The sequence below is a fragment of the Atractosteus spatula genome, chromosome 7, assembly GCF_055471065.1.
Source record: "Atractosteus spatula isolate fAtrSpa1 chromosome 7, fAtrSpa1.hap1, whole genome shotgun sequence".
Taxonomy (NCBI): domain Eukaryota; kingdom Metazoa; phylum Chordata; class Actinopteri; order Semionotiformes; family Lepisosteidae; genus Atractosteus; species Atractosteus spatula.
Genome location: NC_142712.1, coordinates 22,692,140 through 22,704,245, shown reverse-complemented (window position 1 = coordinate 22,704,245; position 12,106 = coordinate 22,692,140). Strand labels below are relative to the sequence as shown.

Sequence of the window (12,106 nt, the reverse complement as noted above, 5' to 3'; positions counted from 1 at the left end):
TATTAACTAAAAACACAAATATAATTGACTCTATTCTTGGTAGATTGAATGTGAAAACCCTATGTCACTTTGTTAAAATTGTTAAACATTATAAACTTTTAATGAAAATGTTTTGTATTTATCTCTCAAAGTCTAGGTAAAATGCAAAAAGTTAATATTTTTTATTATGATGATGCACGAGGGTAATAAAGATACTGTATATGCTCATGTAAACTAATATTTCTGTTGAGAGTGTTTAATCAAATTGCAAGTCAAAGATTTAAAACCATTTTATGGGAATTGGGAATTTAATACATTTGAACTTTAAATATTTGCGACCCCTACATTGTTCAGGTATTGAGACATAAACTGCTGGCATGGTTTCTGGAAAGTAGTATGCAAACATTTTAAAATGCAATCAATGTGGAAAATATTCATATTAGGAGTTAAAGATGATTCATGTAAAGATTAATTCTGTAAGTTCAGTATTGGTATAACATAAATACTGCATATTGCTTATTTACTGTATATATATATAAATTGCATTCAGAAAAACTGCCTCTGGAAGTGCCTAATTAGGGTGTTTTTGCTTAATCTACATGAACAGTAAAGAAGTAACCTGTTCCATTATAACTATAATTTGAGGCACCCTGTTGACCACATATAATGGATGTCTATTTTCCTAAAGTATTTCTTCACACGGTAAGATATTTCTGTTCATCAAAGTAGTCACAGTAACAATAATAAAGACAAATAAATAGGACAAACTATAAAATAAGAGGTTCTGAAATTAGGCATTTCTTTTCCAAAGACACCCCAGAATTCAGAGGGAAAACAACAGAGTGCAGGGATCTGACATTTTCCAGCCAGTAGGCCCACCCAGCACAGTGTTAGATGTCCCTATCTTTACTCAGCCACATTTCTCCACTGCAAATGAGAACTTTAATGTTGCCTAGATGTGCTCGTTCTCTCTTCTTGATAAGCAGTTTCTCAAATATGAATACAGATTAATCCCTTTTAATAAGCATTAACAGGGAGCAGATAATCAGCATATAAAAATTCCATCAAATATTCCACCTTCCTCTGGATGACTCTGTCAAATGATTCACACTTCCTGGTTTGACAGTTTTAGGAGCAGTACGTGAAATTTTGCACATCTCATAATTTTTCCCTTCTCTCTTTGCTTCATTTTTATTTATGACATTTTCTAACTTACAAATACCCCATGACTCCCCCCATCCACACACATACATTAACCATTTCCAAACCATTCCTAGAGAGCAACATTTCTGTTTTATACTGTATATGAAAAGTGAAATTACCTTGCAATCAAATTTCTATTGGTTTGCACATGTACTGTACAGAAATATATATTGTATAATCTTGCATAAAAAAGTTTTGAAGACTCCTAAACTCCCCAAAAGTGCAATCTATGTTATTATGTGTTAAATTTGCACATAATATATCCAATTATTCTAATTAATAGGTTTGGACCATTCAACGGGAATGGCACAATGCTGGATGATATGGAGATGGGAAATTTGGTGCAAAAGGAAAAATTAAGATGTGCAAAAAGGAAACTGTGAAATGTTCTCATTTAGGATTGAAAGAGTCAGTAGTATTTGAGAAATAAATAGGAACTGGAAAGCAAATGAAACGTGCAAATCGAAATGGGCAAGGGATTAGGCTGAGCATAGGAAACCTGATGATGTGGCGAACTAAATCCATCTGCATTTCATTGCTCAAACCAAGTGCACACCCTTGTCTCTTCATAACAGCATGGGCTCTCTAGAATGCAAAGTGGCTAAATGTAAAAAATCCTCTGTGTGATTTCATGAAAAAAATAAGCAGATTTGGGTAATGTCTGTTGGACAGTTTACAATTCTAAATGCTTGTTTTTGTGTGTTTGGAACTTCAAAATCATACAAATTTATCAAAACTGACCATCTAAAGTGAATTGGGTTGTACTAAAGGGCTAGAAAGTACTGTTTTAATGGCTTTCACAGCACTTGGAAATTTTAAGCATCTATAAGTAACAGGAGGAGTGCCTCTTATTATAAAAGATGGCATTAATAGGAGGCAAAGAAAGACATAGAATGTATTGTAAGTCTGGATCAATTGGAAAATACTTCCTGTTTGTTTTCTTTAGTCCTTTACCCATCTCTACAAACAAACAGCATTGATTATGGCGATAAAGTATAGTCAACAGGTTCAGAACCTTCTGATTCAATGCAATTCTTATGCATTACAGCTGTGCTACAGTTAATGTAAATGTGCACAGCTCTGTGTATAGAATAACACTTGTACACTGGATAAAAAGGATAAACATTATTTTGTACTTAACATTTGTACTGTATACAGTATGAAATAGACAAATAATCTTTGAATTGCTTTTTAAAGTTAAATATTAAGATTTTCATGCATATATGCATTAATTGTTTTTTACAAAATATCTTGAGAATTTTTGGGAATGGTAAAACTATCACAGAATTTTAAACAGAAACTGTCCACCTTGGGCACTGGATAACAGATTTATCTTAGAAAACGTGTAATTATTCAGGATAGATATTCAGGATGGAAGGGTATGCTATATTTTATAGGAAGCAGTGCAATTCACTGGGGACAGAATGGGGCAACCTCTTAAATTCGGAATAATAACCATTCACCTTTCCATAGAGGAAAATATAAAACAATCATGAAGAAACAGTTTTATTCATAATACCCATGAACTTGGAATGGATGGTCTGAGGCAAACAGTCCTGTCATTGGAAGGGTTACTCTGGTATGATTTTCTTCCCAAAGATTCAGAGTAAAAGGAAATGAGAAAACGAGACTGATGGCAGGAAAAACAGGAACAGCTGGAGAAGTGAATGAATGCACTGACAGCCATTTCAGGCAATGACTGTACAACACAATGAATGACGGGTCCGCTGTACAGCTAGTGCACCTAATGGTATACAGGAGGTTTGCAATCCCTGAGCCTTTTTATTGCCCTCCCTGTGCCATAGGAGTAAATGATCCCAGTGCTGAGAATAAATATATACATATAGGATGATTTAATATAAGATCTTGCTAGAAAAAATGAACAGATGAGAAAGTAAGTGTAAATACTGGAATTTCCAAAACTCAAGAATTTATCAACTACCGTATTTTCTTTTCCTTTTTTGATTGGAAATGAGCTAAGAAATGGATTCAATATTTCTGTTTTGTTATTATTTTTTAATAAGGAACCTGATCATTATTATGTGCTGTGGGTAGCTGTGCATTTAGGTTCAATGCTTAAATATTCTTTAAAGAATCTCAGTATTAATATGAAGATTTTTTGAAGAAGAGATTTGAAACGCATTGGGATTTCAAGATCCCAGGAATGCAAAACCTATCATGACTGTACAGTGCAAAGACAGGACAAATGGACAGTACCTGCAGGAGTGAAGGTGAAGGACTGAACTGCAAAACAAGAAGACAGAGAAGTCATGAGTTAAAAGCCTGCAAAAGTCAGTTGTCAGCTGTTTAGTGGTCAGTCAGCACTGCTCTCAAAGCTTGTTGCAGTGAAATATTCTATAGACAGCAGGCAAGTAGTAGGGGGTCCAATTATTAAGGAAAGATGTGAAAAGTGGCAGACAAACTGTCACGCCCGACATCCCTCCCTAGAGGGCGCTCCACTACTCCCGTTATTGTTTCTGTGATTAAGCTTCCCGGGTGTACCTTTTTAGGTTTATTATTTAAAGACTAGCTCCTCCAGTCCTCGGGGCTCATCATTAGGGTAAGAATGTCGCGAGGCCCGCCTGGCACCAGGAAACCCTACGTCTGTCTTCTGAGGGCATAGGCCTCATCCCCGACACCTCCCGCTTCCTGAGCCCGGGGTCTGGAGGATCTCGCCCCGTCACCCTTGGACCTCCATGTTTTGTCTCTCCGTGTGTTCCCCCCTCCCGGGGATTTTAACCTTGTCACGTCCCAGGATGGATTTCTCGCTGATGGACTCTCAGACTGTGCCCTGACCTGCCTTTGGACCCGTTTGGATTTGGATGCCGTTCTTTGTCTTCCCCGTTCACTGTCTCACGGATTGTCACTATTATTTTGTGCACTATTAAACCCCTGTGTGTTCCCTTTTACCATGCCTCCTGTTTTCTCCAGCTCTTACCGCATCGCATAGGGTCTACTACAAGATCTGACACGGATCTCAGTCTGTGTTCGTGACACAAACAGTATACGTGAATCAACAAATATGAATATACAGTATGTAGAGAGGTAAAAAACAATGTTATCTTCAATGTTTATTTAACCCTTCTTTCCCAGGTACTAATACATTTTATGTCACCCAAGATACTATATGGGTGTTTCCAGCAATGTTTTTTTTTGCTAGTTTTGAAAAGTAAAAACAAATAAATTTTTATCTAGATATTACACAGACCATGGCTGGTGGAAAAGTATAAGGCTGTAATGAGACAGTAAGGGTTAAGTGCAAAACCCTTGGCTGAGACCAGTGAAATGCAGCTGTTCACATTTCTACAGAAATTAGACAGAAAAGTATGTGAGTGAATGTGTGGGAGGAAAAGAAGAAACAAGGGCTTTTTTAGGCATCAGAAGCTGTAACAGCCTTCACCTTAGCCTCTGAGGAATAAAAAACGGGGTCATCAGAGCTAAGGAACGTCTCCTATCTGAGCGTTTCATCAAACATTTTAACATTCTGTGCATTTGCTCCTACTCTGGCTTTATCGACCAAGGTCAAACACTCATTCTCAGTAAAATGTCAGGTCACTGTGCAGGAAGAAAAAATATGGCGAAATTAAAGAATGTCTCAGAGAACTCTTTCAATTACTGAGCATACATAAGAATGTGAAACATTTCTTTTAAGTGTAAAAGATAAGCAAAGGAAAAAAAAGAGATTGAAGCCACCTTGTGCTAATTGCAAAAAATACACCCTGATAAATAATAAATAAAGTCAGATACACATTTATGTAAATTGTGAGGCGAATGCATACATATAAAGATACTGTGCCTTAAGTGCTGTTTGTTCTTTCTTTTATGTTCTGTACAGCTCATCAGACATTATAACAACATGATTTAAATTACATTTGTTTTTGTTTAATGTTAGAGAAACTGTATAATCATGGAGCAGTCTATAGTTTTATCCCTGGAGTACCCCACATTTTTTTCATCTGAGAATTACTTTGCTACCTCTCAATGCCACTCTTTCCTTTGAATATATTCTGGTAATGGAAAAAAAACATGTTATAAAACAAAGATGTCTAGAATTTTAGATTATTCTGAACAAGTTGGCACAAACAAGCACAGATTTGAAAAAAAAATTCCACATTAGATTTAGGCCTGGAGTGAATCAGAACTTCAACTTGTGATAGAAATTCAATTACATGCAGTATCTCATGGTGGCTTTTTCTTTTCTATGTGCTTCTTGGTTCTATGCAACAAAAACCATGCATTATATGTTGGGTTTCTAGTTGGGAGTTCATATATTCAGGATTTAGATAGGCTCTGACTCCTTCCAAAACCTGGGTATAAATATGGGCATTTTATCCAATTATCTTAGTGCTCATTGCACGAACACTGTGTCAGCCAGTCAGTCAGTGAGTCTGTCTGTCAGCTAGCAAGATGTCTGCTATTCTCCCTTTCTGCCTGCCAGCACCTCCTACTGCCTTTGGTTCCTCTTTACCTTTGGATAAATTCTGAACCACTGAGGTCCAAGCTTGTCTTTCTCTCATTATAAAATATAAAAAATTGCATATACAGTGTTTTGGTTAGTCTTCCTTGAAAGGAAATCATTATACTAATCAATCTTTATTGATAAATCAGTCTTTTGCCTCAGTTATGGAATTGATGACAAAACAACTCTACCGATAAGCTTCTTCCTAAAATCAATGTTTATTCAGCCAATACCATTTCTATGGCCTTACCTACAGTCTGCAACTATTACTCCATTGTCAAAATTTGGGTCCTATCTCTAGTAATCACTTCTTCCTCTCATCAGTTTTGCTTTCATATTCTAGTGGGGCGAAGCGGTGGCACAGTGGCTAAGGATCTTCATCTGTGGCTGGGAGAGGAATCCTACTCTGTAGGGCCCCTGAGCAAGGCTCTTAACCCCAACTGCTCCAGAAGTGCTATACAATGGCTAACCCTGTGCTCTGACCCCAAACTTCTCTCCCTGTCTGGGTGTCTGTGTCTCATGGAGAGCAACCTGGGGTTTGCAAAAAGATTAATTCCTAGTGCAAGAAATTGTATATGGCTAACAAAAGTGATCTTATCTCCTAGTGCTGACTAAGCTCAAATTCACATTCAAAACAACATCATTGACATAAAAAGGCTAACCCAATTCTGCCTGTTTCTTTCCATTAGTGAATTTGGTAAAATACTGATATTAATATAGCCCTCTTTATAACCCATTCTATTGATTCTGTGAGTGTTTGAATGGTAGATTTACTCTTACTCTTTTCAGTAATTTGTAAATCTTCCAACCCATGTTTTTTTTTCCAAAAGTGATAATTTCTGAATTCATCTGCATTACCTCTAATAACATGGTTTAGTCACAATTTCTGAATTATCACTTCTATGCCAAATTTCCTTCATTTAAACTGTGACAAGACTGAAGTCATGCTTTTCGGCACCTCCCCAAAGCTATCTAAAGTGAATGCAGTAACTCTATCTGTGGCACTCTACCTGAATTTGAATCTAAATTGAAGAATTTGGTGGTGATATTTGATCCAGGATTGACCTTTGACCCACATGTGCAAACAATTGTAAAAACATTATTCTTTCATCTAAGAACTATATTCAGACTATATCCTATATTGTCTCTCACTGTAGCAGAAGAGCTGGTCAACACATTTGTCTTTCCAAGAACTGGTTACTGCAATGCCCTACTAAATCCATCTAAATCCACACTAAACAAACTTCAGTATGTCCAGAATTCAGCAGCCAGAATCCTGATCAGGCAAGCGATCATGCTCCTGTTTGTCCTCCAAGCTTGTTTACAGTCTATTGGTGATAGGGCTTTCTTTTGTTATGCCCCAAAGCTCTGGAATTCTATCTCTAAGGATATCAGAGAATCACCTGCCTTGAGCACATTCAAATCCAGACCCACAACTTTTTCTACAGAAACGATTTTTATGTAATTGGTGTCTGTATCTGCTATTATTATTATATTGGAGACATCTTATGCATTGTTTACCTTGAGCAAAGGGGTGAATTGGATGATGAGGTGTGATCGGTATGTTACTTTACTGTGTGTTTTTTGTAAAGTAGAGTTCTTTCTTGTATTTTGTACTCTTCGTCCCTGCAATGTTGTGTTTTCTCCAGTCCTTCAATTTTATATTAATCAGATTCACCTTCTCTCTACCTCTCTTGTATGCAAGAATCTTCAGTCTGTGGTGACTGAAGTACATTTTGTCAGTTCATTAATCCGGCGTCACACTACATGAGTCGACATGACTTCTAGTCGGAGAGCATGTCAAATGTAACGACTGCAGTTGCTGAATATCGCTGCCTTTTCTTTCCTAAAGAGTGTCAAATTATACAACTAGGAATCGCAGGGGATGACTAATTACACAATTCCCTCACGACTTTTCATCATGGTTCCAAATCTTGTATTGTGTCACAAAAGATCCATGAGGTCGTCTCATTTTGACAGCCAATCAATGTGGAGCACACTGGAATAAGAGGAGGAGCACTGCACGAAAGTAAACATGACAAACACGAAACATCGAACAGACATCTTTGCTGGTTCCAAAATGCGATGAGCCTCTCCTCCATTTGCACAGTCCAAAACACTCGCTTTCCTTCTTGCATTGTACTTCAGGTTGAGCGCTCACTGGCTGTTGGCTGTCGCAGACACAAGAGTCCACCCCTATGACTTGCAACTCGCTACAAGAAAATCAAACCAGTCGTAGGGACTGTTAAGAGCACTATGACTGAGTCGCTGGGGGTGTCACACTACACAACTGATGGTAACAGGCGCACGCTGCGACTCTCTACAACTCGCTGTGCTTTTCTTACAATTATGTAAATGAAGGCTACGACTGAAAATCCTAGGAAAAGTCATGTAGTGTGACACTGGCATTACAGATTAGTCCTCAATGGTTCAAGATCTTATTTTAGCTTTACCATCTGAATCCCCTGCAACGCAAATAAGTACAGGCTGTGCAGCAGATATTTCACCACAGAAATATTGTCACCCGCAACTGTTTGGTGAATCAAAAACAGTGATAATTGATTTTCCAGCTCTTTATAATGATTATACTATATTATATATATTATACTATATATATTATACTATGGATCATGGCTTGATCCATAGCCATGATTTCTCACTTTATTATTCTTCCAGTGATTATGCGATTTCACTTATAAAAGAATGGGACAAAATACATTACTAGTGAAGATACATTATATACATTTTAAGTTATACTTCAGAGCTACCAGCTGCTCTTTTATCTACCCTCTTAAGCTCTTTTTTTACAGATTCACTCAGCCCACCAAACATTCCTCTAGTCCCAACCATTCCCTAAACTGACACATTTTGTTTTGCTAATCCAGTTCCTTCTTCTGCTTTTCAATTCTCAATCTACACTGGCATCCACAGGACACCAGCTTCTATTTTTTTGCAAAATAAGTTCTGATGCCCAAATTCTGCCTACCTTACTAGTTCTTTCTACAGCTCCTGACAGGTATCAGTTTTTATTTGCTGGATGTTACACTTCTTACACTGCTGAATATTTGTAAGACTCAATGTCAAGTTAATCATATTTGGTCTTGAAATCTGGTTTTGGTTGCCTGAACAGACTATAAAATAATTTTCCAATTTTCCCCCTTCAGCAGGTTTTTGTCATTCTATGCCTTTTCAAGATTAAAGGGGAACTGCAGTCCCAATTTTTCAGACCACTTACTACATCTTGGTAACAAAATAAATTCATTGATGGTATAGAAAAATTTTACATTTCGAATTAAGCACAAATCATAAACGTTGTGAAAGTACCATAAGTCGCCATGGTGTCGCAAACCCCTGGTGTCGCCACATCAGAGCGAGAATTCCCACAAATTGAGGCATGAAGCAGACTTTCCTCCTCCCTAGTTACTGTAATTACTAATGTATAATAGCGTAATGTATGAGTGAATAAGCACATGTATGAGATCATGCAGCAGATATTTCACCACAGAAACGTTCCAACATGACAGCAAAATTTGTATTGGATTAAAATTTATATTAAATTCACAAACCTGGTTGTTTACAATGTAATAAAGCCACTTCAAATCACTGGAAGTTTTGTTACCATGTTCTGTATCGTTCTGAAATTGTGGCTATTTTGTGATATAAATTGGAAATTTTACAAGACACTGTTTACATTTTATTGTGGTCTGAAATTTGCTTATCAATGCTGATTCTAACCTTAAAATATAAAAATAGTGTTGTAGTTCCCCTTTAAATCCTTCATCCTTCATTAAATTTTTACCTACCATAGTTCCTTTGATAGCAGTCCACTATGTGATGTTCTTAAGTGTTCCACCTTACCTCTCTACCCAAACCACTCTGTTGACTCCCTGGATACTCAAAAACTTAATAAAGGTTGGATTTCTTTTGAACATTGAAAAGCTTTGATTAATGTTTTCAAATGCTGAAAGTGTCTGCTGTGATGTGTACAGTACCTTAATGTCTTTGTATCCATTGTGTTTCCTTCTTCTTCATACTTGTGGGTTTGTATTCTGCTGTTGAATTGTGAAATTTTCATTTTGGACGTCCTTTTGGATTATGGATTGCAAGTGCATTTGTAATTGAAAAGCTTATATAAAAATTACAGTGCTTTGGGGTGACTAGGAATGAAAGTGCACAATATAAGACTAAAATGATTTTGTTTTGTTACTGAAGACACATATGCAATGATCTGTCTACCCTCATGGTTCTTACTCTGCTCTTCAAAAAGTGTCTGCATGAGTAAAATTCACATTTTACTATTGTTTGGGTACAGTTTTACTTGTTATACAGTATTGCAGTATTAAGTAGATAGCAGCTGAATGGTCAGTTTTATACATATCTTTCACCCCTAGTTAGATATGTCCTCCATGTAAATAATAGTGGAAGCTGCACTGGTCATTGGATACAGAAACAGGAATGCACAATTACTTTCACACTTCTTAATAATAACTAAACTACTTACTGTTTAATAAAAACACTTCCTTGCAATAACTGCTGTCAAATTATAATCATAGCATTATTAGAGTAATTCACTTTTTCACTAAATGGTTTGAGCGCAGTACTTATTTCTTCAAACTCAAGCTGATTTCTGATTGTTCGGTACTGCAACCCAACTAACCCCATTTTCTCAACGTTCCTCTTTATCTTAGTAAGTAGCAACCTCACCAAACTAAAGAGCTAGTTTAACGTATTAAGGCTTCTTAGCCAGGCTTCTCAACTTTATATTCATTCTTTCATTACATATTATATATTCTTAGTATTTACTGTACACACAGTATGCAAAGGACTGTTTGGTTCACTGAGTATCCTGTAGGACTCAACCAAATTGCTAGGCTATTGTCCTTCAATTGACCAGGCAGGTCATATAAATATTTTGTATTCACTGTTTTTCAATGATTGCATCTCTGGAGAATCATTTTGCTCAAACCTCAGTGTTGAAAAGTATTTTTTTTCAACAAGGTTTTCTTCTATTCTATCCTGCTTTTCTGTGCATAGGGGGATTGTTTCCAATGGAGGGTATGCCTGACTCAATTTAGCAGGAAAGCTGCTATCCCTCAATCCATTGAAATTAATTTACAAACTTACTTGTCACCTCTGTATTTTCACAATTACATGGAAGGGATTATCTGCAATTTCAAAATATTTTCTCCTTTAAATGTGTACTTTAATCATCAATGTTGTGATTTTGATTTGGTTAAACTGTAGGATCAGATCAGAAAAAAATCTGACTGTTTCCTTTTCCAAGGGATATTCAATTAGCCAAGAGATGGGTAATAAACAAGTGAACTGATGCTGGTCCCATTAACAAGTTTCTGGATGAGATTAAACATGATGTAAGTACAGGTTGAGTAGTAGGCATTTCACCCAAGAAATGTAAGAAAATTATTTGCATGCTGAGTTAACAAGTAAGTAGTATTTGTCTGCAAAATGTCTTAATGTTGGTATGTTGAATTCAATTTAATTGCACTCATTCAAATCAGTTGAGGCAATCGCATGAGCTATGCAATTATACAAAAATACAAGTTGTGCTAGCATTTTTCTTTTAGGTGTGGTTTACCATAAAATAACCACCAATGTAAATGATTTATCATTTTTGCAAAACTTGAAAATGAATATGAGTGTATTTTATTTGGCTGGCAGGTTGCTTTTTTTGCAATACTTAATGTATCTAAACAAATGTATCTAAACAAATACTGCCTTTTATGTGTCAGTTTTATGAAAATAATTAAAATTAATATAGTAGCAAAATGTGCTTGGTGTAAAGCATGTTTACAATGTAATAGGGCCACTTTCACATCATCAGACGTTTTGTTGTCTCATTCTGAATCGTAGACAAATAACATCAATATGACGCTATGTGAACATTAAAACTCTCTTCTGTGTGTTTGAAATGCACTCATTGCCATTTAATTATAACCTCTAAATGTAAAAATATCATTCCAGCTTCCTTGGAATATCTTGTTCTGAAGCTGTGTTTGGGCTTGTGCAGTTCCAAAGCTGTACTAACCTGCATAATTGCTAAGACCTTTCCTCTTCTTTCGACGCCAGTACAGCCAGATGCTGAAGCCCATAAGGATAACCCAGCAGGCCCCACCGATGCCAGCTATGAAGGCAGGCTGCTTGACGACATCAGTGATTTGCTCTGTGATGCTGTTGTTGCTTCCAGGCCCACTCACAATGACATCCCTGATATTTCCTGTAGAAGGAAATATATCAGAAACACATATCAGAGGAGAAACATCTTGCTGGGTCACAGACTTTGCTCAGACGTGTGCTGTCACAGGCCATCAGGGTGCAGCTACAGATGGCAAGGTATTGGGAAATCTAAAACAGTTAAACACTGACCCCTGAGTTTAAGTATGACAGGCTGAAGTCAGGCCTAGGGAAAGCCAGAGTAATGTTTCCTGTCACCACCTCAGAAAACCG

The 12,106-nt window shown here is 36.8% G+C and overlaps 1 protein-coding gene across 1 annotated transcript in view; it reads right to left on the bottom strand.

Moving 5' to 3' along the window:
* The window catches only part of robo2 (roundabout, axon guidance receptor, homolog 2 (Drosophila)), a 134,369-nt gene that overhangs the window by 47,154 nt on the left and 75,109 nt on the right, over positions 1-12,106 (bottom strand). Inside the window, exon 17 of the mRNA XM_088919966.1 lies at positions 11,688-11,876. Coding sequence (XP_088776092.1) covers positions 11,688-11,876 — 189 coding nt within the window. The remainder of the gene's footprint in view (positions 1-11,687; positions 11,877-12,106) is intronic.